Source organism: Vanacampus margaritifer, chromosome 15 (assembly GCF_051991255.1).
Source record: "Vanacampus margaritifer isolate UIUO_Vmar chromosome 15, RoL_Vmar_1.0, whole genome shotgun sequence".
Taxonomy (NCBI): Eukaryota; Metazoa; Chordata; class Actinopteri; order Syngnathiformes; family Syngnathidae; genus Vanacampus; species Vanacampus margaritifer.
Window position 1 is genome coordinate 19,299,071 of NC_135446.1, and position 26,709 is coordinate 19,325,779.

Below are 26,709 nucleotides of genomic sequence, written 5' to 3' on the forward strand. Positions count from 1 at the left end.
CAAAGCGCCAAAGCATTGGTTTCACCGGCATTCCTTCTGGGCTTGCGGTTGAGTTGTGTCTTTCCCTGCGGGGTTTACGACATGATGGATGGAGCTTAACACCCTCAAGCATTCCTTGTCATGTTCGCATGCCGTCCACGGGCAAATGTGAGGAAAAATGAAGTCCAGGAGGCCCCTTGGAGCGTGTCGAAGATGAAACGGTGACTTGGCACTATTCTCCCTCCTGTGTGTTTTCAATTAAGCCAGGCTTGCTCACACCCTGGCACGGCCGAGTCGCTTTAATGGAAGGATAATATTCGCCTCATCTGTTTGAAGTTAATGTGCTATTTTACTGTTTAGGCCCGGACGGGATGACTTTGCTTTGCAAGTTGAAAGGCAGGTAAAGAAGTAGAAGTATTTATCTTTCTTGTTGAGCGGCGTAAGTAAAAATGATCACCAGTCGTTGACACCGCCATGCTTGACGCACATGAAATGGCGTAGCAAAAGAGATTTTGTTATACCTGCTTCCAATTTGGGCCAATTCCCTAGTAGGACTTCGTCAAAGAACGAGTCCTGGACTTCACCCCCAAAATGGCTTCTTCAGACCGCCTGACACTTCACTTCCTGTTCAATTTTAGCCATGTGTCCCAGACGCTTTTTTTTGTGGATATACTCTTGATGGATGTACCTGCCAAATTGCTAAGTGAATCAGGCATGCCACAATACGCCTAAAATGGCTGCTGTAAAGTAAAATGGCAGACATGCCTACCAAATATCCTGTTGCTAAGTAAAACTGGCTTTTAAAAAACAACAACAACGCAGCTACAGCTAAAATATTGAACAAGCTAACCATAGTGCGCAAAGAATTGTGTGAAAGCATTCGAGCTTTAAACACTTCAGGCTTCGACCCCCCCCCCCCCCCCCCAAACAACAGCCCGCTACTGCAACCACTTCAAAATAAAACAAAAAAGGTGACTGCACCCAAAACGCTCTTTGGAAAGGGCCGTTTGTTGCACATGAGAGCCCCTCTATCCGATGCTCTCAGCGTTCCGATTGAAGAAGCCATGAATATTCATGACGCGGCGGCTGGAGAGCGTTTCATCTCTGGAGCCAATAGGCTGGAAATAGCCGGTCTGGGAATGTTTACTCGGCGTGTGAACAATGGCCGCCTTTAATGAGCACAAGAATCTTTTTCCTACTGTAACCTCGCTAACACGCAGCCGCCAAGTCACTGCAATTGACTGAACTGGAAGTGAATGAAAAATAAATAGCAGCTTTGTTTATAGATCAAATGGAGGTCCTAAAGCCATGGCTGGACATTCTGGATACAAATTTTGAGACCACTAATTTGAGAGTTTTGGGATGGTTCTGCTATTGTGCCTTTAGACTTGGCAGATGAAGATTACACAGAGCCTTTTTGGTCCTGGAAAAGCTCCATACCGTTACTTTAGAGTCCAATAATTACTCATAGAAGTGACCGTACCTTAAGGACAAGAATTATGCCTCTAAGGCTTCTGCGTAGTACCCCAAGGCTCATGCTTAGGTACTCTTGACTTTGTCTTGTGGGGAAATTCTTTATACCATTTTTGGTCATGGAAAAATTCCAAACTCTTAGCTTGGGTCCATTAATTCATTTTGGGCAAAACCAATTAGAATCTGGCCTATGGACTGACTATGTAGTCAAGTAGTTTAGATGATCAAGTCTTGCTTTGTTTTTTTGGGCTTGATTGTCCTTGTACCGCAGAGCTGCAGAGCGCCGCCTCGTTGGAACACTATGCGCTATCGGACAGGCCCATGGACTACCGCATCCTGCACATGGACGAGGACCAGGACCGGATGTATGTGGGCTGCAAGGACCACGTGCTCTCCATGGACATCAACAACATCACACACGCCGCGCAAAAGGTCATTTTCTTTCTTTTTTGGGTCATTTTTAGTAGGCATTATTTATTATTCATTCTTATTTTATTTTTTTTATTATTCATTCTTGTTTTATTTTATTTTATTGACATGATCAACATTGGCTTTTTTGTCAGTCAGTGTTTGTTTGCTTTGGATCCTGCCCAAAAGTGGCAAACAAAGCATGTTTTTGTGTTAACACAGCTATACTGAAAATTCTGCAGTGATATTATGCAAATGGCGTCCATGTTGACACGCGTTTGGGGTTATCCAAAGGTGCCATAGGAAGCACCCGAGCGCTTCGCCGAGGGAGCTCTCGACGAGCGTAATCGACAGCGCGAGGCGCATTAACAGATGGAAGAGTGTTTATTTTCCCCCTCCCCGCGTCCGTTTCCCCTCGCGCAAATTGCGGGAGGCGTTCACGGAGCGCCACGTTTTCCCATCCCTCAACATGTGTTCCCCCTTTTAATTTCACGAATGCCGCGAATTTGCATATTCATGGGCGTCTGTTGCCGTCGTCGTGGGGATGGGTCCTTGTCGTTAATTAGCTTCTCGTGTTGTTTTGCAGGTGTTTTGGCCCGCGTCGACAAGCAAGATCGAGGAATGCCAAATGGCGGGAAAAGACCCCACGGTAAATTAGCATGCTAATCCTCGCAATGCAGATCCATGCTGTTAGCAGTTAGCAATCTTAGGGGAAATTCCCCTGAATTACAAACTTTTTGTTGGGGCTTAAAAAATATATAATGATCTGCAATAGCATTATAGTGAATGCTGTCATCAGATTTGCCAAGTCAGGTGCTGCCCTCTATTGGTGTGGAGTGTATGCAGCATGCTTGAATCATGGCTTTGTTAGCTATGTTATCTATTTATTTATGTATTTATCAAAATGTATTTAGTTTTATCCTTTCCTCTGATTTTTTAAAAATATTTTCTGCTATAACAATTCAATGATAACTTCAAGAAATAATTTTAATGTATTAGCTTGTGCAATGCTTTTGATTTTTGTAGTTTTAATTTAAATTTTCTTTTTTAATTTTGATTTTTTATTTTACTGCAAAAAACATAGATAAATAATGCAAACTTTTCATAGCTGCACATTTGCATTTAATGGAATTCAATAAATACAAATTTAATTTAATTTTTCTGCTTGTTGCATGCTTCTGTGTTTTTTATCACCTTTTTTCTCTGTATTATTTTTAATTGTTTTTTTTAAATGCTGATGATTTACGACATGTGGAGGAGTCTTGACTTTTTTTCCTCCTTTTTTTTCTCGGAGTGCCGATATCTCCTTCAGCTGTTGTCGGATTTATCCTTCCGAGGGCTTCAGGACTTTGCCCCCGGGGACTTCCTTCCTTTTTCTCCCCCATCTGCTTGTCCGTGTCGGGTGCGTCCACATGTGTCCGGCAGCAGATGTCCGCAGAGTCATCCGGGCAAGGGCGTGGGAGGCCTACCGGGGGAATCAAAGCTTCCACGACGCAGAGATTTAATGAATCTGCGCATTCGAGATCATGACGATCCTCCTCCGTCCCCGCTTGGCCTTAATCGGCTCGAAAGCGCAGCCAGCGCAGCGAAGTGGGAAAACGTTTCAGACAAATAAATGAGGCAACACGTGTCGGGGAGGTTTTATTTTCCGCTCCTCCATCCGTCATCTCCCGTGTGACTGCAGCTGGACTCGGGAGAAGCGCTCCCGACTGCCGACGCGCTCCCGCAAATATTTGGCGCAGCGCGGAGACGCGCTGGATCGCAGCGTCCCTCTAATCCCCTCGTTTTCTCGCGCGCTCCTCCCGCCTTCTCGTTTTTCAGCCCTCACTTTTTCCATATCCGACCGCCGGACTATTCAACTTGGCTGCTTGTACTCGGGATTCTTAACCCCCCCCCCCCCACACACACACACACACACACATACTCGCGCGCACACACTTCCTGATACAAGGCTGCTCTTCCCTGATAAAGTGGAGTGGATCTCAGATGAGTTGGAATGCTCTTCTGGAAGCCGGATTTATACGAACAGTCAAGTAGGCCAGGAAAATGACCCGTTCAGTAAATACAAAATCATGAAAACATCAAATAGTCATCATGATTTAGGACAAAGGGCCGCAAGGGCCATAAAATGCTTGCTAGAATGGTGTCACGCCTTTTTAAACAAACATGATTGGATGCTTATTTTCATTGAACTCATTCACTGACAGCTCAGTTTAAAATGGCTTCTATTCTCCAGGATAAAAAAAGAGAAAAAAAAACCTTCTTATAGCTATCAATAGCATTGAATGAGTTAGCGGTAATTGGATCAACATATGTATTTAGAGCAGCCACAGAAGTTTGCCTTAGATTTATCTGCTCGCAAACGATTCAAAACACAATGAACAGGCTAACAAATAGCATCGGTGGGACGCCGTTATAACCTGTTAACAATGGAAATTTGGATTCAAACGGTGAAGCAGGCGTATTTTCTTTAACCTCTTTCAAGAGTGACTATAATTACTGCATCTTACTAAGGAGCCGTGACCGTCTCTGTAGCTTTAAGTATATATATTATTTTTTAGTTCTAATCACTTTTTTAAGAGAATGATTCTACCATTTCCTCCTAAACGTCTCCCCTTTTGTGTTTTTCTTGCCAGCACGGCTGCGGCAACTTCATCCGGGTGGTGCAGCCATACAACCGAACGCACCTCTTCATGTGCGGCAGCGGCGCCTACAGCCCCGTCTGCGTCTACGTCAACAGGGGGCGCCGGCCAGAGGTGAGAAAAGCCCGTTTCCGCCGCCAAACCTGCGTCACTTTGATGAGAGGCAGCAGATGGTACGGGTTGTTACCGCGGCAACCAAAGCCGTCGCCGTTCCCAGGGCGCCTCAGGGGGATTTGGGGGCTCAAAGCGAAGATTTGATTTGTTCTGCAGCTTTCTGTCAAGATGACAACAAAAAATGGCTCAAGTCATTTGTGTGAGATTTATTGCCTCCTTCTCTTTGCGACAGGAACAAATATTTCACATTGACTCAAGGTCCGAGTCGGGAAAAGGGAGGTGCTCCTTCAACCCGCAGGTCAACACTGTCTCCATCATGCTCAGTAGGTCGCAACACGTGCAACTAATTACTCGCAAATAATCACGCAATCAAATCTGCTTTATTTTCAGTTTTTTTCTCAATTTTTTTTCTGATTATTTTCTTTGTTATGTTTTGTTTTATGTATTGTGTTTTTTTTAAATTACATTTAATGAGACAAAATTATACTTAGTTTTGTGACACCTGTAGTTCAATATACTTTTTACTATAATTTTACATTTTTGTTTCTTGTTTATTTAATGTTACTTTTTTGTATGTTACATATTTTATTTTTGCATTAAATTAATTTATTTTTATTTTTTTAAATACATCATATTTATAGAGTATATAGAATATATTTATTTTTTAGGTTTTTAGGTTTATGTCTATTATTCAATCAATCTCTTGCAATTTTTTTTATTTGTGTATTTAAAAAATAATAACATTTAAAATATATATATATATATTTGTCGCTCTGTTTTATAATTCACTTGTATTTTTAAAATTGTCATTTATACAGTATATCAATTTTTTTTTTATTCTTGTACTTTTTTGGTTGTAATTAATTAGATTTTTTTTGATCATGTTTTTTTTCTTCATTCATTGATTTTTTTTTTCTTTTTTTCTTTTGTCACGTAGCAAAACGTTAAAGCCTTGGTGGAGGTCGTTGCCCTCCTAATATTTCTTGTGATTTCAGACCAGGAGCTGTTCTCCGGCATGTACATCGACTTCATGGGCACGGACGCGGCGATCTTCCGCAGCCTGACTAAGAGGAACGCCGTGCGCACCGACCAGCACAATTCTAAGTGGCTTAGCGGTACGCCGAGCGGGACGCCTTGCAATCTGATGAATGTCCTTGTATTGATTTATCGGTGGCGTTCTTTGAATCAGAGCCCATCTTCGTGGACGCCCACCTGATCCCAGACGGGACGGACCTCAACGACTCCAAACTGTACTTCTTCTTCCGCGAGAGGCTGACGGACAACAGCGGCAACACCAGGAACATCCACAGCATGGTGGCGCGCGTCTGTCCAGTAAGTGGCGCCGTTGAGTTTCTTGTCGAGAAGTTTACCTGGTCAAACACTTCTTCTTCTGCCTGTGGTTCCCATGCAGAGCGACATCGGAGGCCAGCGGAGTCTGGTCAACAAGTGGACCACCTTCCTCAAGGCCAGGATGGTTTGCTCCGTTCTGGAGGAGGACGGTACGGAGACGCACTTTGATGAGCTGGGTGAGTCGGACGCAAATTCAAGAAATGATAGCGTAATTGATTTCTAATAGCATAATTGCCTTAGTCAATTTTAACTTACGAAATCAAAAAACAAAAGCAATGTACTCGCTAAAAACATGTTTTCTTCATGTTTAAATATGACTTGGGCAACTATGCTGTTCGGGTAACTATTTGCATTATTTTCAATGATATTTTGTGCGTGATATACGGTATATATTATACAAATATTTGTATTTATTTTGTGTTTTTTTTATTTTATCATGTTTATATAAAATGTCCACGTAAAAATTATATTTACTTTCTATTTTTTTCATATATATTTATATTTCTTAAGCATTTTTATTGCATAGATTTTATTCAGATTTTTGAATATAGTTATTTATTTAATTTAATTTAATTTATTTTTTAATTTTTTTAAATAAGTGCTGTCCACAAACATTTTGTTATTTGTATTTATTTTAATTTTACTGTTTTTCATAGCTGAAGTTACTGTCCATGTATTTTTTTTATATGCATTTTATTTTATATTTCAATAATATATAAAAAAAAAAAATCGTTTTCTTGAATTAAAATATTTAGTGGATTATTTAAACTTTGTAAATACTTAATCTTCATTATTGTTATTATTATTATTGTTTTATAATGATTAAATTTTTTTAGCTTGTTCGCCTGTTTTTTAGTCCCGCACTTAACATCTGCCATAACATTTCCTATGTTGCTCCTTGAAACTTTGCATGGGCTGTTAAAAACCACACACGCGTGCGTCGCACTGGCATGAACTTTTGCAGCTTTTTGGCAACAATTCTGGTCCGAGCAAGATGTTTTTTGCGTTTCCTCTGTGCAGAAAGTGTGTTTTTGCTGGAAAGCGAGTATCCCAAAGGCCTGCTAGTGTTCGGAGTCTTCACGTCCACGAGGTAAAAGACGATGCTTGCTCTTTACTTTGACCACAGCGCTCCGCATAAAGGCATTTTTTATTCAATCTCCACACGACATAATGTCATTATTATGCATTTACAATGAATGGTTCTTATATCTGCTTTTGTAATAATTTCAGCACATTTTCTATGTCATTTTTTTGAGTTGGGAAACATTTTTGTTTTTTTGTTATAATAAAAGATACATACCTCTAAGCAAATTTTGTAAGATTTCATACTTAATGTAGTTAGTAACGCTTATTTAGGGGTGCACTGAAAAATGGCTTTGTGAAAATTTATAAGGACTTTACACTAATTTTGTTCGTAATATTTCATAAATTGGAAAAAAATGACTTGGATGTTGGATTCCTATTATAATTATTACAGTTATGATTCATTCTAAAACTGAATTTTAGTCAGATTTAGTTGTGCTTCATTTTAGAAAAAAACTGACAATTTTTGGGGTTTACTGATTTTTGCATTAATATTATTAATATGAGATTACCATAACTATACTTAGCTAGCCTTAAGTAATTCATTAGTCGCTCGTATCAACTTCAACAATCTCATATTGGCATGATATTTATTGCTTACGTATTTGCTGGCGTTTTACGTGCCACGTGCGGTTTTGATTGCTTCTGTCTGAGCGGCTCATGTTTCAGCGTGGCCAATCGTCAGGGCCGCGTCACCTGATCCGCGTGTTTTCATGTCTAATTGAGTCAGCATGCTAGACGTCCCGCTTATTGGCCAAATCCACTTGGCACAATGTGCTTCTGTTCCCCCGCTGTGCTCTGACGCTTGGAATTCAACGTAAATGTGTGCATATATATATATATATATATATATTTATTTATTTTTCTTGTGCAGCTCTGTCTTCAAAGGCTCAGCGGTGTGCGTGTACAACATGGCCGACATCCTCACGGTCTTCAACGGGCCCTTTGCTCATCGAGACGGGCCCAACTTCCAGTGGGTGGCCTTCCAGGGACGCATCCCGTACCCCAGACCCGGAACGGTGAGCTAGCGCTCATTTTCTTGCCTGCTCTTGTTAGATTAGGCATTATCAAATTTAGTAGCATTTAGCACACACCACAATGCTTTTTTTTTTTTTGCGTAGAAAAACAGCTAAATGTAGTTTTATCAAAATTTTGTAGAATTTCATTGTACTTTTTCTTTTGCGGGGAAATAGATTGTGCTATTGTAAAACAGCTCGTATTTGTGTATGATTTTTCTAAGAAGTTCTCACAAAAATTCTTCCCTGCTCTCCAGTGCCCAGGTGGAGCCTTCACACCCGACATCCACACCACCAAAGAATTCCCGGACGACGTGGTGAACTTCGTGCGCAATCACCCGGTCATGTTCAACCCCATCTACCCGGTGGGCCGGAGACCCCTGGTGGTCCGCACCGGCGCCGACTACAAGTACACGGCGGTGGCGGTGGACCAGGTCGCCGCCGCCGACGGCAACTACCAAGTCCTCTTCCTGGGAACTGGTAAGAATTTGCAACTTTGACCCATGTTTGCCCGAGTTTTTTGGGGCAAAAAAGTTGTAATGTTACAAAGTTTCATTATATTAATTTCTAAGAAAAGTTTTTAATATTATTAGGAGAAAAGTCATTATTTTATGAGAATAAAGTTAGATTTTTTTCAGGGGGATAAAACATTGAATACTTGAAAATACAAAAAAATAATATTTATATTATATAAGATGGTGTTTTTCTTTTCTTTTTTTAAGAAGTCAAATTCGTCAGATTAAAGTATTTTTTCCAAGAATTAAATCAGGCTATTCTCTAAATGTTTTTTTTTAAATAAAAATCAGACTATTATAAAATTAAAGTCCAATTTTTTTAAGATTTTGGATAATGTCGGAATAATCTGTCATTAAACTTTCCTTTAAAAAAAAAAAAAGTATACATAATATGAGTTTAAAGTTGTATTTTTTTTAGATTTCAATCAAAATATAGGATAAAAAAATTGGAATTATGCAAAATTTTAAGTAAAAAAAAAAAATCCAATCATTCCGAGATTAGAGTTGTATATTTCGATTATTGAATTTCAGTTAAAATGTTGTTTTTACAAGATTAAAAAATAATAATAATCAAGCATTACGAATTGGATTATTCCAGGATTGAAGTTGTATTTCTTCGAGTATTAAAATTTAAAACGATATTGGAGTCAGATTTTTCATGGAAAATGTCTTTTCCATAAAAAGTTTTCGTATTTTATTGTCCTTTCTTGAACCAAACATCCATAATATTACGAGAAGGAAAAATATTAATCAACTATTCTCTTACAAACATGCATTTTTTTCTACTTCCTTTTTCATTCATTCTTATAAAGTTTTGACCTTTTTTTAATAACACTGAATTCTTCGAAAAATTCATTTTTTATTCCAGTCAGCTTTCGACTTTATTTCCTAAACTGTTCTTGACGAAGGCGTATGGAAAAACAAATCTTAAGAGGTGAGGACGGCGACGCCCTTTTGTCTGCGCTTCCCCACTGTTTGATCCGGCACGCAGCGCTTTTGTTTCTTCAGGCCGGATTCTTGACCAGCTGCCAGCAGCCGACCGCGTCTCATCATTCAAGGGCGCTCGCGAGAATCCTCGGCCGTTTTTTGCCCAGATGGACACTCGCTAACCGAGCTCTTCTTTCCGCAGACAAAGGAAGCGTCCAGAAAGTGATCGCCCTGCCCACCAATCAGTCCCTGCATAAGGATCTCATCCTGGAAGAGCTGCAAGTCTTTAAGGTCTGCTACCGACGCCTTGTTTCCCCCTACTTTCTTTACCCCCAAAAAAATCAAAGGCAGGCAGGGAGGGAGGAGGAGGAGGGTGCGAGAGGTTCACGGGCAGGCGAGATGAAGGCCGGGAGGGATGTTGCACAGCACTGAGTGTTGCAAGGTGACGGCAAACACGTCATCAAAGTATGCAAATTTCAACTCCTGTGCCACCGTCCCAAAGGAAGCGCAGAGAAACGTGCTTGCTGTTATTGCCCTGAAGGCGTCAAAATGTTATTCATAGCGTTTATTTCCTCAGAATTTCACGGAGGAATGCTCACGCGCACACAAAAAATGTGTCGCAGCTTAATGTGAAGAAAGTCCTTTTTCAACAACAAAAAGTTATGTTCGATGAAAATGAAAAAAGCTTAGTAGTTACTACAAAATTGAAGTTGTATTTTGTTGACAAATAAAATCTGAATATTAAGTTGTCTTTAGACAAAAAGGTGCACTGAAATTATTCGTTTTATTCTCAATTAAATAAATGGTTTAATTCTGAGAACAATTTTTTCATTAACAGTACAGTACATTATTTTGCGACCTCTAGTGGTGGACTAATAGAATGCAATGCTTTTTAAGCACGCACGATACGGTGTCTCACAGAAAACCAGACTTCGCGAGCCTACCACCCATTACTACCAATTACAATTTGGCGTGAGGGAACGAGCAGCCTGGTAAGCGATGGCGTGTGAGCAAGTGAGCGAGCAGGAGTTAGCCGGAGCGGCTAGCGGGAGAAGGTAGTAAAAGCTAGCGAGAGAAAAGCCAGAGGGAGACAAGCGGCGAGAGCTTGAATCACGGGACTCAGCAGCAACCACCCGTAGCTGTAGCGGTCGATCCATTGGACCCGACACCACCAGGGCTAACTACCTTCGTGATTTTCTCCTTATCAATAGCAGAAAGATGGTGACTGGTAAAACATGTCAGCCTCCTGTAAGGAGCGTCGCGACCTATGTATATGATTAGCGATTACTAGACCTCTGATTATATTAACAAAAGAAATGTGTGTTGATGTGAAGAAACATATTTATTTGCATGTTATTGAAATCAATTGTGTGTTTTTCAAATGAATGAATTATTAGTTCACCACTAGATGGTGCTAAATTTAACACACTGTGCCTTTAAAAAAAAAAAAAAACAATTCTTGCAAGATTTCTTGGAGAAAAAAAAGCAACTTTCTCCTCATGACATTTTTCCTCAAAACGATGCCTTTATTCCTGTCAGATTACTCAACTCGTTTAATCGACTCAAACTAAATAAATTAATTTCAATAAAAATACTTAAATTCTCATACTACGCTTTTTTTCTTTAATTTTGTTTTTTACTTTACCCTTGTTTTCATAGCTTTTACTACTTCACTGTTTTTCTAGAAAAAAAAATCAGAAAATATTTCAACTTTATTCTAACAAAAAATTACTTTTTTTTCTGAAAAATCACTTGCAAGACTGAGACTTTGTCTTAAAAAATATATTATTATGATTTTTCAATCTTATAAAAAATACAACTATCTAATGTTTACCTTTTTTTACTTTTTGTAACATTTTATCAATAAATACAATATTTGATTTTTTTAACTAGAATAGATAGACTTTATTCTCATAATGTTACAACTTGAGTCTAAAACACAAAAAAGGGTGTTTGGGCTGAGATATGACTATTGTATTTGATAAGCACTTTATTCTCATTGTCTAATGTTATTCTCTTGGTGTGCCTTTCACAATATTAGAAACAGCTTTACACAATAGCCAAAAGCCTTTTCAGAGATAACAATGTTGAGTTTGGATTTAAAACTGGAGCACCTTTTTTTTTTTTTTTTTTTTTTTTGGGCTGCAGCTTTGTATTATTAACTTGTGCGGGTGGCCTGCAGCTGCTTGTCCTACTTTGAAACCACAGAGCGTGTGTTTCCACTTCCTGAATGTCGAATAGAAAAATGTCCAACGTGTGTAATTTCAACTTTGTGTTTTCCCCCAGAACCAAGCTCCGGTTACCAACTTGAGGATCTCCTCCAAAAAAGTAAGCGTTTCACTTTCTTGCACTCAAATCCCCGTGAGGCCGAGGAGGCGACCCTCGCCCTCCTTTTTGTCGTGTTTTGCAGCAACAACTGTACGCGAGCTCGGAGCTGGGCGTGTCGCAGGTGTCGCTGCATCGTTGCCACGCGTACGGCTCGGCCTGCGCCGACTGCTGTCTGGCCAGAGATCCGTACTGCGCCTGGGACGGACTCAGCTGCTCGCGTTTCTACCCCAGCGGAAAAAGGTGCACGTCACTCAATCTGGTCGTTAACGCCTTATTTAAAATGTAACTTAGCATCTTAAAGGAGAAGCCAACCTTAACTCTTTGACTGCCAAAAACGTTAAATAACGTTTAGTAAAATCCTAGGGAGCAGTGCCAAAGACGTTAAAAGACGTTTGTTTCAAAACAGAGGTGAAACTAACCATTTTCTATTGTTGATTACTGAAAAACGGAATATGGTAGAAACAAACTTTTTTTTTTCTGATAAAAGATGAGAGTCCAATCTTTCATTTGGTAGTATGTGTGTTTCCATAGTCCAAACACATAATTTTCTGTGGACCTTGAAAGATCAGTCAAAATGCTTAAATCGGCTGGCACCCACGGCATCCCTTTTCTGAAAACGTCTGGCAGTCAAAGAGTTAAACATTTATTGACAATAATATGTTACTAGTCTATACCTGACATTCTGATTGATATCACATTTGTAGAATATAAGTTATGAAGCAAAATCCAGGGGCGGCCATTTTGTCACTTGCTGTCGACTGAAGATGACATCAGAGTTGCTCAGGCAACGACCAATCACAGCTCACCTGTTTTCTGAAGCTGAGCTGTGATTTGTTTTTTAAATGAGACCTGAGCCAACTGTGATGTCATTTTCACTCGACAGCAAGTGGCAAAATGGCCGCTCTCTGATATTGATAAAAAGTGCTGTGTTTTGCTGCTTAACTCGTATTACGCAATATTAACCAGATTAACATATTTAGTCTAGTGGGGCTGCATAAAACATATTATTGTCAAAACCTATTTTGGGGGTTGACTTCCGTTTTAAAGAAAGTATGGAATCGTAGTTAATCATCTGCAATAATATATCACTCTTTGCAGAGGATACAGAATTTATTCCCCTGGTTATTGTTACGGCAAAGCTATGTTGTGGTTTTAAATAAGTCAGTTTTAAGTCAGAGTTAGAATTGTTTTTGTTTCAATGGGCATTAGATATACGTGAATTTTCACTATTTATAGGCTGCCCCATTCCCTATCGGCTGTATAGACATTTTAAAACGTGTTTATTATTGTGCTTTCAGCTCAATTTGACTTACTTTATTCAGCAACCTGAAAGAGTGTGTACTGTTTGTAATATCGTGTTATTACAAACATTTCTACATTGTTTATTGACCAGTACGTCGCTGATAACTGATCTCATCTTTTGTCTTCACAAAAGCAGAATTGTTTGCAGACATTTCGTATTGATGTCAGTCATGTCGACACGACTGAACAATGAGATAAATGAGGATAGAAATAGAACCTGCGCGGGGGACATGAGTGGAACGTTTGAAGGCGCACGTCACAGTCGCTACGCTTTTAGTGTGCGCAGACATAACACAGACGCGAGGGTCCGAGTGGCACGTCGGGACGCCGCCGCGTACACGACAGGTCCACCTGACGTTTGCTTTGCTTTCAGGAGGAGCAGGAGGCAGGATGTCATGCACGGAAATCCGCTCACGCAGTGCAGAGGGTTCAACCTCAAAGGTGATTTTGCACATTCCCAGATTAAAGATGGATGGATTTCCAGAATTAAAAAATCAGTGTCAAAGTAGGCCAAGAATAAAGACACTAAGTGGGAATAGTCAAGTCTCATTTTAAGAATTATTAGGAACATTTCAAGGTTAGTTTTATTTTTTAAGAATGAAATGTTTCGATATTACAGGATTTAAAAATTTAAAGTTGATGTCTCGCAACATTAAAGTCTTTTTTTGGGGGGGGATTTTTAAATAATTTTTCTTTTTGGGTTCAAGGGAATATTGCGAGATTGGTTGTATTTTTCAAGAATTAAACGTCTGAATATAAAATTTGGCATTTTTGTCAGAATATTATGAGATTTTTTGTATTTTACCTAAATTCAACGTTGGAAAATGCTGATTCCAAAATTGAATTATTTCAACATTAAAAATCACAATATTTTAAAATTGAAGTTTATTTTTAACAAAATTAAACACAGAAAATATGTATTTACATTTGTATTTGTAATTAATTAATTAAATTGTATTATGTATTCAATTAAATTAATTAAAAAGTTGAAAAGCTTTTTTTAGAATTAAATGTTGGAATAATCTGAGATTAAAATTATATTTTTTCTATAATTAAGCATCAGAATATTACAAGATTGAAAATGCATTTTTTCAAGCGTTAATTTGAAATTTTACGAGATTAAAGTCCTACTTTTTCAAGAATTGAATGTCAGAATATTATGAGGAAAGTGTAACATTCCAAACAATTGTGGGGGAAAAAAGTTGTTTGAATTTTATGACTTTGAAGTCCTATTTCTTCCAGGAAAAAAAATCTGTATTATAACTAGGAGACAAACAAAAAAAACAATTCTCAGCCGATTAGACACTTTTTTTCTTCCATGGCCGCAGTTTAATGCATGTTTTTGTGTGTGTGTGCGCGCGTTAGCATACAGGAACGCGGCAGAAATGACGCAGTACGGCGTGCGGAACAACACCACCTTCCTGGAGTGTCTACCCAAACCGCCTCAGGCGTCCATCCGCTGGCTCATCCACAGGGACAGCGACAGGAGGAAGGAGGTCAGGTGACGTCAAAGCGTCCCAGTGGCCAATCACAGGACAGCTTTCACTTTGACGCCTAACAGTAGCAGTAGCTGGTTTGCACCCTTTGAAAAATCTCAGCAGAGAAGACCCACCCCCTTGAAAAATTCTTTTTGGCATAGTAAAATATTTAAAATAACATTTTACAACTTGGGGTGAAAAAAAAGTGTAATAATTACACCAGTTGCAATTGCACACACTTATTGTAGCCTTGCACACACACACCCCTTGAGTTGATTATTTTTCTGTTAAAATGTTTAACTCTTTGACTGCCAGACGTTTTCAGAAAAGGGATGCCGTGGGTGCCAGCCGATTTTAAGCATTTTGACTGATCTTTCAAGGTCCATAGAAAAATATGTGTTTGGACTATGGAAACACACATACTACCAAATGAAAGATTGGACTCTCATCTTTCAGCAGAAAAAAAAGTTTGTTTCTACCTTATTCCGTTTTTCAGTAATCAACAATAGAAAATGGTTAGTTTCACCTCTGTTTTGAAACAAACGTCTTTTAACGTCTTTGGCACTCCTCCATAGGATTTTACTAAACGTTATTTAACGTTTTTGGCAGTCAAAGAGTTTAAAAAAATTCCCACTCTTGTTAACAAGAGTATGAAAACCTAGAAAAAAAATGTTTATTGTTCATTTAGAACAGATATAAAATTTGTGATTAATCATGATTTAACTAGTGAAGTCATGCGATTAATTATGAGAAAAAAATGTAATCACCTGATGCCCCTAATTTTTAATAATCTTCCTAACTCTTCCTTTTTTTTTAAGAAAAAAAAAAAAGATTATTAAAAATTGGTGGCGTCCTTTTTTTCCGTAATTAATCGCATGACTTCACTGGTTAACTCACAATTAACTCTTTCACTGCCAGACGTTTTCAGAAACGGGTTGTCCCCACTGCCAGCCGATTTAAGCATTTTGAGTGATCTTTCAAGGTCCACAGAAAATGTTGTGTTTGGACTATGGAAACACACATACTACCAAATGAAAGATTGGACTCTCAGCTTTCATCAGAAAAAAAAAGTTTGTTTCTACCTTATTCCGTTCTTCAGTAATCAACAATAGAAAATGGTTACTTTCACCGAAATGCTCTCTTTTGAAACAAAAAACGGAGAAAAAGAGCTTTTTGTGAAACGATGTTATTTCATGCACTCTAGTGAATTGTACACTTCTTTTTGTCCATGAATGATGCCACAAACACCTAAATAGTGCTTTACTTCTGTAAAACGCTTTCACCAACAATGAAAAAGTGTTTTTTGATTGCAAAATACGTTTATTTCCATTCAACAGTGTAACAATTTGACAAAACAATTTCGCAAACTATTTCCAAATGTGTGCAACTGTGGTACTACTTACAATTATGTGGATGTTTCAAATACAGTTTTTCCTTTTGTAACGCTCCCCTGCGTGCAAGGAGACGCCGCTGGACTCGCACAACAGTTTACTTTCACTTTCACATTGGTCCGTTTTGCGTGCAAACGTTACACTTTCTTGACGGCCTTTTTTTCCGGGGAATAAAAAGCAAGTAGCAGACTGTACACACTCCTCCGATGAATATGCATTGGACTCGGGGCACTCTCCGTCGTCCGATCGAACGTCCGCCTGTGCGTGCTCGGTTGCGCTCCGCGTTACGACACCGTAATAGCCGCCGCGTCAGCGGTTCCAATTTCGCCGTCAAGCTCGGATTCACCTTCATCATCATCGAGTATGATCACCGTCGTCATCAATGCACTATTTTAGCGTTGGTCGATGCCTTTCGTCTTGTAAGTGTAGAGCTGCTTGCAAACGCTCGCCATTGCCCGTTCCCTCCTCCATCTAGCTCCATCTAACGTCTTCTACTGCCGCGTCAATGCTTTCCAACCACGGAGTCACCCTCATCTTCATCATCTATGATGATCATCGTCAACAATGTGCTTTTTCAGCGATGCTTTTGGTCTTTGAAAAAAACGTCTCGGGTGTGAGCTCCTCGCGACCGGCCGCCATTTTTCCTTTGTCTTCCATTCTCATCTCCTGCTCGACGCTCTAGCTCCGCCTCTACTGACGCCCACCCGATCTTGTCAAAAGAGAGTCATCGCTGCCCTCTAGGGGCCAAAAATAGTCCTTAGGCACAACAGACAGACTTGAAACTTTGACCAGACATGCGGGAGGGTTTCCTCTACCCGTTTCAAAAAAAAAAAAAAAAATCATTGGATGACGTCTTTTGACGTCATTGGCAGTGAAGCGTAGGTTTTTACTTGACGTCTTTAAACGTCAGTGGCAGTGAAAGAGTTAATCACAAATTTTATATCTGTTCTAAATGTACTATATATTTTTTTCTAGGTTTTCATACTCTTGTTAACAAAAGTGGGGGGGAAATGCTAAACTAATAGAAATATTTCAAATGAATTTTTATAGCCGTCAATGGCAGTGAATGAGTTAAGCTAGATTTTATAGGGAATTATTTTAACTATATATATTCAAACGAGGAACAATTTATTCAATAACCTTCAATGAAGTTGATTTTTGAATGTGTAATTACTGCACCGGACCTCAGTTCCATTCCGTCGTCCTTAAAGGCCGATTGTGTTTTTTCCCGGCCGTCCGTGTGAACTTCAGGTGAAGCTGAGCGAGCGCGTGCTGTCCACGGAACACGGCCTGCTGATCCGCTCGGCCCAGCCGTCCGACCAGGGCCTCTACTACTGCCTGACCACCGAGAACGGCTTCAAGCGCACCGTGGCTAAGATCCGCCTGCGGGTGCTGAGCGCCGCCGCCGCCGGCGTGCTGACCGAGAGAGGGCGCTCGCCGTGGCCGTGGTCGGTGGCGCACCCCAAGGCTCTCCTGGAGGCCTTCAGCCCGGCCGAGAGTCTGGCCGTGCAGCAGTACTGCAAGGAGAGGAAGCAAAGGAAGGAGCTCCACGAGCAGCAGAAGAGCGTTTCGCACCCGCCACCGGGGCCTCTCAGGGGGGACTTGGCCAAGCTTAAGCCCCTGCTGGATCGCAGGAAGAGTCGCAACCGGCGCAATCAGCTCCCGGAGGAGTGACGGAAGGACAGACGGCTGGCCAGGAGGCAGCCGGAACACCAGCCGCTACTTGAGGCTCCACCAGAAAAACATAACAGCAACAATTAGCGTGGATCCTTTTTTTGCCATGCCAGGTTAAAAAGGGACACACTCGTTAGGGATAAGACGGCGGAAGAAGATGGATGCATGCTTGACTCTTTGGGGGGGAAATGGTGCCAAATCGGCATTTCCATGTCTGCCTAACAACCCAGATCAAAATTTGCAAATATTTATTTCTGTGGCGCATGCTCATAGATTGTAATGGACTGACTTGCACATGAGATGATGGCGCGGGGGTTCTCAAACTTTTGGGGTCAAGGGGAGAAATTAACTACTGCACGGGTAGCCATGATTGTCGTACAAATGAAAAAGTTGGAGTGTTATGTTATAAAAATTGTAATGTTAGGATAATATAGATACATATTCCAAAAATGTTGTAGTTTTACAAGAACAAAGTCATATTTTCTAAAACAGTCATCATCATATGATATTAAAGTCAATTTAATATAAGAATATTACGACTTTTGGGGTCCAGGGACCAGCAAATAGTACCTCAAAGTCCTAAAAAGAATTAAACCCCGAAATGCCATGGGATTTAATATAGTATAAAGTTATAAAGTAATATTATGAGACAAAAGTTGTATTCTTATGAGACAATCGTAATTTTAAAACATGAATGTCAAAGTTCAACAAGGAACACCGAGTCATATTTTAACAATTGAATTTCAAAAATAGAACTATGCTCGCAAAATTATACCTTTTACTGTAAAAAAGACACCTTTATTGTCAAATAAAATAGAACTGCAAAAAAATACCCCTTTTGATCTTTTTTTTTTTTGAAAGACTTAAAGAGACAGTGTGTAGGATTTAGTGCCATCTTGTGGTAAACTAATAGAATGCAATAATTTTGAATTCATATTTTTAAAATTAATAGTATTATTTTTAAAAAAAGGAATTCTTCGTTCACCACTAGATGCCGCTAAACACTGTCCCTTTAAGATGTCAGACGTACGTGACAATATGGGAGAAGTAGTCGGCTGCCAGTATGTCGGTATTCACTTTTCTAAATGTTATGACATACTGAAATAATTTATTGCCAATTATATTGCAGACTCCCAAGTGGTTTGGGGAACCCAGTTTGAGAACCATTGAGGTAGCACAGTTGTGCTTTCATCAGCACAAAACCAGAAAATGTCCGCCGGGTTGTGAATACGTCATGTAGATAAAGATTACGTTATCTTATTTAATGTGAATACGCGCTCTGTCTGTGTAAATACGACTGTATCTGCAATTCGCAGAGACTTTAATTTGAATGTATTGTTTTTTTTGCAGATCATCAGTTCATGTCGATAAGGACGTGGCGTTTCAAGCCCGACGTAAGCAACCCTTTCTATTTATTTGTGGAACTGATGGCCTGAATAAATGTGTCGAGCGTTCGTATGAGAGTCAAAGGTAAGCTAACATGCTAACGCTATCATAACGCGTCTTCAATTTATTAACAGGCGGGTAGATTTGGTTTACGGGTCAAGATTTCCCCGCTGGTCTTGGTTGGAATTCGTTTTGCTTAGCCGCTAACTTTACATTTAAATTATTTTAGGCCTTTTCACACACTAATAATAATCTTTATTTGTAGTCATGTTGTTTAAGATAACATTTCTGGTGGAGTTTGTTTGATACTAAGCTAGTTCTAGCTAGCTTTAGTTTCCTGAGTGACATTTTTTTTTTTGTGTGATGTACAGTATAAAAGTTTTGCATTTGAATGTGAATTCACTTCTTTTGTATTCTTGCTGGTCACGTCGTAGCGTGGCCATAAATCTGCCGTTTGACACTTTGCTGAATCGGCATTCTGTCAACGCAATTCACACAGGACGAGTCAAAGAAATCCTTTTTTTTTTTCTTCTCTCTCCAAACATTTCGACTCAATAAACCCACATCCTGCTCATAACCACGGCATAGTGATTTATGCTAAAAGGGAGCGAAGGGATACTTCTGCTTTTATTCCTTTGAAGCCACAAAGCATATAAACACAAATCAACAGAACTAGCATGTAGCACGTCATGTAGCATTGAAATAGCTTATCGGATTGCACTTAAAGAAGGCCCTGAATCCCTGATTGATTGAATTAAAGTGACACAAGTTTGAACCTTTACAAAAATCACAGTATGAATATCACAGGGACCGGGGAGTGGGGGGGGGGGGGGGCATTATAAATAATAAGTCCGTATCAAAACAGCAGCATCAGACCGTTTCCGACTTATTGTTGCACCCAATGGCGGCGTACACGACCAGGCAAAAGGCGAAGACGGCCAGGCCCGAGCCGAGCAGGACCTTCTGGATCACATCCAACATCTTGATCCGGTCCACCAGCGCCCCCTTCAGCAAGCTCGCAGACTCGTCGTCCAGTTGCGCCGTCTGAAAACAATTCGTCGGACGCGTAACGAAAAAAAGCCAAAACGATTGCGTGCGCCGGCATCGGTGTTGTTACCTCATTCATCCAGACCAGAGGGAAAATGATGCTTTCGTTGATTTTCTTCAGTACCCTGCGCGCAAACAGAGCGCCGCTAGTCAAGTCAAAGGCGCCAAGGCTAAAACGTACAAAAATGCGACTTACGTGATGACTTTGGATGGTCCGAACATCATGTTGACTTGGATTCTCTTGGCGAACCCGAGGGTGATTCCTGTTATCTGGTAGGAAGAAAATACAAAAGGTACAAACCAGTTGCCCCTTTCACACAATTGTATTTATTTATCCCTCTGTGCCTTTCAGCATGAGGTGTAGTTTGTGGGTTCCCTTCATTTTGACTGGCTGTGTGAAAGGGGCTACTGTATATTTAGAAATATGATAGCATGTCACTGGGGGGACTTGGGTACATACCGGTACCATTTCCACAAAATCATGCCTGGAAAATGTAATCTATACTTCAGTAACAATTGCTTTTAACATAACTGGAGCAAAAGATCTTGGTTGTTAACATTTTTAACCTTTAAGCTTTCTAAGATGGGACAATAGTTCTCAAGCAGAAGTCTTACGGGTTCCACGTCCAGGTAGGTCTTATGATGCTCCTCAATAGGGTTGAGCCCCTTTATGGCCTTATGCAGGGACGGAGTACCATGAAGAAAGTGTGGCAAGGAAATGTAGATGGGCTGTCCTGTGGAGAAAAACCAGACGGGTGACAACCTGGCTAAAGAGACGGACCGATTGTCCCGACTTACCGTTTTGACAGGAACTGATGTCCAGCACTCCTGCCATGGTGCAGTTCTTGGTGGTCTTGGGGTCCCGGCAGTAGCAGTGATTGTCGGGGTTGTCCACCGGCGAGGCTAAGGTGGACGGCAGCAGTCCGAAGCGGTACACCGGGATCTCCTTAAGGTCCACGGAATGCTGGAAGTTTGCGGACACCGACCTGTGGGACACGCGGGACTGCAGTGACCTCTAGTGGTCTTTGAGATAGTTGCCGAGGGACTTAAATCACCTGCAGATGTCCGACGAAAAGAAAAAGATCGGCTTTGTCGCGTCCACAAAGGGGGCAAAGTTAGAACCATCTGGAAAAGGGAGGTCAAGTCCAATGAGAATGCTGACGACGTTTTTTTTTTTCCGCACCCTGAGAGCCTCACCCGTCCCGTTGATCATGTTGCAGTACTTGTCGTCCCAGAACTGCAGGCTCCTAAAAAGAAAACAGGAAGCTCCTTGAAGACTCTTATCATCAGCTTGTCGATTTTGTCCACGCTCACCTGGACCCTCGCCACTTGTCGATCACGCCCACTTTGTTGATGTCACCCGCGCCTGTGTAGACTGTGTAGTAGCCGTCAAAGGTGCCGTTGTACTGGGGGGGGGGGGGAGGATGAACATTTCCTCTCATGATTGCAGACAGCAAAAATGCTTAAAGAAATACGTCTGGGATTGGTGGAGGCAAAACATTAGGTACGGCTGCGCAGTCGATGCTAAATGCTAAAAGTGATCCAATTTAAAGAAATGTCTCAAATTGATAAAATATATGCAAATGCTGACATACTGGGAAACAATATTAACTGAAAAATATTATTAATACATTATAAAATATTCAATTATTTGACTAAATATATTAGTAAAAACAAAAATATTACAAGGTAGTAAGACAATCAGCAAAAAAAATATTAAATATTAGAACGAATGCAATTATATTTGAAATTTAGAAAAATACAATAAATATTTGGATGAGAAATCCCAAAATATTACAACAATATTTAAATTAAAACGAAAAAAAACCCCATTATGTTAGAGAAAATTGCAACGATATTAAAAATATATAGATGTATAAATATTTGAAAAGTATTCAATCCAAAAGATTGAGAAATACTGGGATGACCAATAGGGATTTCACAATCTATTTTAGAAATAAAATACAGAATATTTTACAATAAGTTTAACTATCCCACAAAAAATACCAAAATAAGTGATGCTACGTGTGTTACCTAAAGATTACAGAAAAAGATATACAGAATGTACTAAAAAAAAAAAAAATTGAAAAAAATATGAAATGTTAAAAAACATAAAAACGATCTAAAAAAAATGCTAATATTAATATAACAATATTAGAAGATATATTACACTTAAATGCAAAACTATTTGACACAAGTATTGGGGGGTGTTGGGTGGGGGACGGGGTAGGGTACAATAATACAAGCCAAATATACGATGACAAACTTTGGTTTCGTGTCATTTAGTGTGGCTGTCGTGAGCTGTACGACTCACTGGTGCGAAAAGGCCCACGGTGGCTTTCAACATCGGATCCTTGTAGCCCCACAGCAGCTCCCTGACACTGCGACGCTGGAACAAGGACGAGTTGCTGCTTTTGATCATGGTTTCCAGTAGGGGATGCAGCGCTTTGGGAATCAATGAATACGCCCCCTGATACACACAAAAACAAACATGTTCATATTTTCTTTTTAGGTACACACAAAGGAGATAAGAGCACTTTCTTTTTTTTATAAGAAGCGTAATGATTTGATTAGAGAATAGATTGGGATCAGACATGTTGACACTCAAATTAAAACTCTTATCAGTAAGGTTGACTGCCAGGAATGACGTAATGTTCCACGTCGCCGCGATGCACCAGCACTTTTTGTTATCATTTAGCCTGGAGGGTTCGAATTTTGGTCAGGTTAGGTAACGCCTTCCGTTGCTTAGGTCAAGGTTAGATTTGTGTTGGGATATGGAAGATTATTTGGATTCGAGTTAAGGGTAGGGGATGATTTTTCTGGTTAAGTCTGTATCCCACTGATAAATGTTTGCTAGTGAATGTTGATTTCACATCAGGGTTTGTCTGGCTTCATTCAAGGTTGCAGCATTTCCTAAACATTCTCGAAACAGTCTTAATGGGTTCCTAAACAGTCTTAATGTTCTTTCTTGTTGCAAGGAAATTTTGAACATGTTCAAACTTCTCTTACAACAATACATTCTCAGTAACGTTTCCTAAACGTTCTCAAAACCGTCTTAATGGTTCTCTAAACAGTCTTAATGGGTTTTTTTGTCGCAAGAAAAGTTTGAACATGTTCAAACTTCCCTTGAGACAATACGTTCCCAATAGCGTTTCTTAAACGTTCTCAAAACTGTCTTAAAGGTTCTCTAAACAGTCTTAATGGTCTTTCTTGTCGCAAGACGTTTTAAAATGTTCCCTTGCCACAACAATGACCATTAAGACTGTTAAGGAAACCAATTAAGACTGTTTAGAGAACGCTTAGGAAACACTGCAACACTGAAAGAACCCTGACGCGAAATCAGAATTCGTTCAGACCGTATCTCACTGAGCCGCGTGGGCTTGTGAGGGTGTGCGCACGTAGCGATTTTTGCTTCTTCACTGTTGCAATCAAATGTTGAACATGTTCAAACTTCTCTTGTGACAATACGTTCCCAATAGCATTTATTAAACGTTCTCAAAACTGTGGTAATGGTTCTCTAAACCGTCTTAATCGTCTTTCGCGTCACAAGAAAAGTTTGAACATGTTCAAAATTTCCTTGCCACAAGAATGACCATTAAAACCGTTTAGGAAACCATTAAGACTGTTTAGAGAACGTTAAGGAATGACTGCGACCTTGAAAGAACCGTGATGCGTAATCAGCATTCGTTAAGCCCGTATCTCACTGAGCGGCGCAGGCTTGCAAGCAGGCTTTGTTCAGTGTTGCAATCAAATGTTCTAAATTTCTTTGCGACAAAAAACAACAACATTTTGAGAGTATAAAGACAGTTTGAGAGTGTCGACTAGGATTATGCTCTATCACGGATAGGCATGAGTTTATGCTTTCTCACGGGCAGGAATCATAAACCAGGTTTGATTGCCCTCTATAAAGATAAAGATGATTATTTTGGTTATGGTTAATGTCGAGGGCTGATTAATTAAGCTTGGTTAAGCATCTTATGGGATCATTTGGGGGTAGGTTTTGCTTCGATAAGATAGGAATGATAATTTGTACTACGGTAAAGGTTGGTAGATGATAATTTGAGTTTGCCTCATTATGGTATGGAGATGATTAGTGATGTTGGATTTGGCCTCTACAAGGGGTACGGCTAACTAGTCTTATGCTCTCGGGGTAACTTATCGCAGCACAGTTGCGCGGCTCTCACTCACCGCCACTGCCAAGTTGAGAGAGGTGATGATGTCCTCCTCCGGTCCTACCGACAAGGACGGCTCAAAGATGGCACCCAGCGGAAGCAGGTAGGAGACCGTGTCGTTGGGGTTGAAGTTGACGTGCGCTTTGGGTAAATATCTGGTCCTGAGAGAGTTTCGTCGTCAGTGTGTGTGAGAGGTCAGTAATAAAAGGCAGGGTTGGGGAATCAAAGCTTACAAGTAGGTGTAAGGTCCCGTCTCCACTACCACCGGAGTGGCACCTTCCTCCACCACCTCCCTGGCGTTTTGCACGTTGAAGAACCAGAACTGTCTGTGGACTGCTCCCCCCGGCGACAACCAGTTCTCGTACGCCGGCGTTCCGGGTGCGATCAAAGCCTCCTTGATCCCCGCACACGCCCCGACAAGACAAGACTATTTTTAACCAAAGTGATGCACAGATGGTTGCTAAAAAAAATATTTGTCACCGCCTCGTCAAATCACAGACCATCAACTCCTCGGAGCCGGATCGATTTCGCCTTGATCTCCGCATGGCACCACGTACCTGTAAGACCGTTTCCTCAATTAGCATATTCCCCACCGGGATCAGGATGCCCCCCAGCAGGGCCACCGCCGCCCCGATGACGGCTCCGGTGATGAGACCGCACCTCTTGGTACAGCAGCCCATTTCTCTCCGCGTATGCCCCGACCGCTCGTTTGCAACGTCTCTGCCTTTTGTATGCGCCGCCTGTCGCAGGCTTCAGCGTCGGCGTGGATGATGCCAGGTAGAAGGTGCACACCTTCCCTACAACAATGCTTCTTTGAGGTCAGCCAGGGTTTAATGTCGAGTCCGTTAAGAGGCAGGTATCATACGGCACTATCTGAGCAGGTGATAACCAGTCCAAAGGTTGATGAGCAGTTCCCGAAGAAAGGTCCATACAACTCACGTGCAACGTTCCATGCATCTAATAAGACTCCTTCAAATCCCTCCTGCTTTTATGCTTTTGTTTTTGTGTAAACGCTGAGAACTGGGACCAAAAACAAAAATCCCCACGTTCACTTTTTCTTTTTTTTCTCCATAGAGCGTATCTGTTTGTCAGCTTGTGGCTTGTCTGGAAGCGCGGTTTGATTAGCTCCACAATGTGACGTCAAATATGATTTGGATGGTGGTTCATGCGTTGGTGCCAGAATTTGACAAATGGGCATGTATGCTCTCTTTTGACCACTGGAGGGCAGCGTCAGTCACTGCTAAATGGTGGACACTGTGGATCCTCTCTGTCATGTTGTGTTTATTGTTACTAATTAGTAAACAAGAAGTCAATGGATACTTAGTGGATCGCTCTAGTATATCTGTTACTGATTGGGTCGCATTTGTACCAATTTTCTAGTGGAAGTTTGCCAAAATACAAACCCTGGAAATTTGGGATTGGCCCAAAATGTCTACTAAGAACGGTGACTTCTTGGTCAGTTTCGGGAATGGGTCCCTGTGTCCTGTTATGATAGACCCGTCCAATTTTGTGTTAAGCGGTGTCTTTTTTTCTTTTTTTTTACTTTTCAGGCAGTGTTGCAAAAATTGGTGAGTTTTCACGCATGCGGTTGCCTACCAAATATGTACTGTATACACTACATGTTCTTTTCAACTCGTGCTGTTTTAATGGCAATATTAACTCCGAAGCTGATGCCTGCTGTGAATACAGTAAACCAGTTCTCCCAATTCATCCGAAACGGGATGCGGTTTTGTAATTCATGTAACTGTTTGCATGACATCTTGCTTTTAGCAATCTGTCACAAGACGGTCACCACTCCTGCATTCCCAACCACCACCACAACCACACAAAAAAAAAGAAAAGAAAAAAAAGCACACCTTTCTCACAGCTGGGACTTCTCGTCACACCAGCAACCTTTGGACGCACTGTTGACTGTGGAGGCTTGCGCTCGACTTTGTCCCAGCGGTTGAATTATTTAAACCACAAACAATGACTAATGTACGGATGAACGAGCAGGCAGGGGGGGACGGGGTCTGCCGCTGTCACTGCTTGCAGGCTTTGTTCCCATGGGAACATATAGAGTATGTATATTATGGTCCTTCCCAGATATCGCGATAATGCACATGCATTATGAAATGTGCATGTGTGTAGTCAGTGCAATAGAACTGTATGTGTAATGAAATAAATGGCGCTGTGTTTTCATATTTTTAAGAACAAATAAACCTCTCATCAGTCAAGCAACTTAAAACATTCTTATCGTTTGTATGTATAATGTGCAATATAAAACTCATAATTGTGATTATTATAATGATTTATTTATTGTTAATTGTGTATGTGTAAAGTTACAGGCTAGCAAGTTAAATCGTTTCCCGTCACAGTTTATCTTCGTACTTCAACATAAAAGCTATTAAAAAAATAATTATATTTGAGGATAAGCGGTACAGA

At 40.5% G+C, this 26,709-nt stretch overlaps 2 protein-coding genes across 5 annotated transcripts in view; one reads left to right on the forward strand and one right to left on the reverse strand.

Moving 5' to 3' along the window:
- Nucleotides 1-19,643, forward strand: part of sema3c (sema domain, immunoglobulin domain (Ig), short basic domain, secreted, (semaphorin) 3C) — a 39,210-nt gene extending 19,567 nt beyond the window's left edge. For 2 of the 3 annotated variants that reach the window (XM_077543486.1, XM_077543487.1), the window contains exons 3-18: nt 1,724-1,884; nt 2,447-2,509; nt 4,497-4,616; nt 4,849-4,939; nt 5,612-5,731; nt 5,806-5,948; nt 6,028-6,142; nt 6,987-7,056; nt 7,924-8,068; nt 8,323-8,545; nt 9,710-9,798; nt 11,794-11,835; nt 11,918-12,075; nt 13,511-13,578; nt 14,503-14,633; nt 17,258-19,643. In XM_077543486.1, the coding sequence (XP_077399612.1) occupies nt 1,724-1,884; nt 2,447-2,509; nt 4,497-4,616; nt 4,849-4,939; nt 5,612-5,731; nt 5,806-5,948; nt 6,028-6,142; nt 6,987-7,056; nt 7,924-8,068; nt 8,323-8,545; nt 9,710-9,798; nt 11,794-11,835; nt 11,918-12,075; nt 13,511-13,578; nt 14,503-14,633; nt 17,258-17,680 (2,162 nt within the window). In that variant the 3' untranslated portion in view covers nt 17,681-19,643. Of the gene's footprint in view, nt 1-1,723; nt 1,885-2,446; nt 2,510-4,496; nt 4,617-4,848; nt 4,940-5,611; nt 5,732-5,805; nt 5,949-6,027; nt 6,143-6,986; nt 7,057-7,923; nt 8,069-8,322; nt 8,546-9,709; nt 9,799-11,793; nt 11,836-11,917; nt 12,076-13,510; nt 13,579-14,502; nt 14,639-17,257 lie in introns of all 3 variants that reach the window. The other variant, XM_077543488.1, reaches the window with a different exon arrangement.
- Nucleotides 19,644-19,926: 283 nt separating this feature from the next.
- On the reverse strand, nt 19,927-25,402 carry cd36 (CD36 molecule (CD36 blood group)). 2 transcript variants are annotated; one of them, XM_077543492.1, is made up of 12 exons: nt 24,843-25,402; nt 24,519-24,679; nt 24,302-24,446; nt 22,428-22,583; nt 21,428-21,519; nt 21,311-21,360; nt 21,169-21,238; nt 20,912-21,099; nt 20,729-20,847; nt 20,310-20,383; nt 20,184-20,238; nt 19,927-20,110 (listed from the first exon to the last, which is right to left on the reverse strand). In XM_077543492.1, the coding sequence occupies exons 1-12, from the start codon at nt 24,963-24,965 to the stop codon at nt 19,937-19,939; spliced, it is 1,407 nt and encodes a 468-aa protein (XP_077399618.1). In that variant the 5' UTR covers nt 24,966-25,402; the 3' UTR covers nt 19,927-19,936. The 2 variants fall into 2 exon arrangements, with proteins under 2 accessions (XP_077399618.1, XP_077399617.1); XM_077543491.1 differs by having other exon boundaries at nt 19,927-20,238.
- Nucleotides 25,403-26,709: the final 1,307 nt, after the last annotated feature.

Coding starts and splice junctions, on each gene's coding strand:
- cd36 (XM_077543491.1), bottom strand. CDS start 24,965: ATGGGCTGCTGTACCAAGAGGTGCGGTCTCATCACCGGAGCCGTCATC. Junction 22,584..24,301: donor CTCTCAACTTGGCAGTGGCG/GTGAGTGAGAGC, acceptor TGTGTGTATCAG/GGGGCGTATTCATTGATTCC. Junction 21,361..21,427: donor GACAAGTGGCGAGGGTCCAG/GTGAGCGTGGAC, acceptor TTTTCTTTTTAG/GAGCCTGCAGTTCTGGGACG.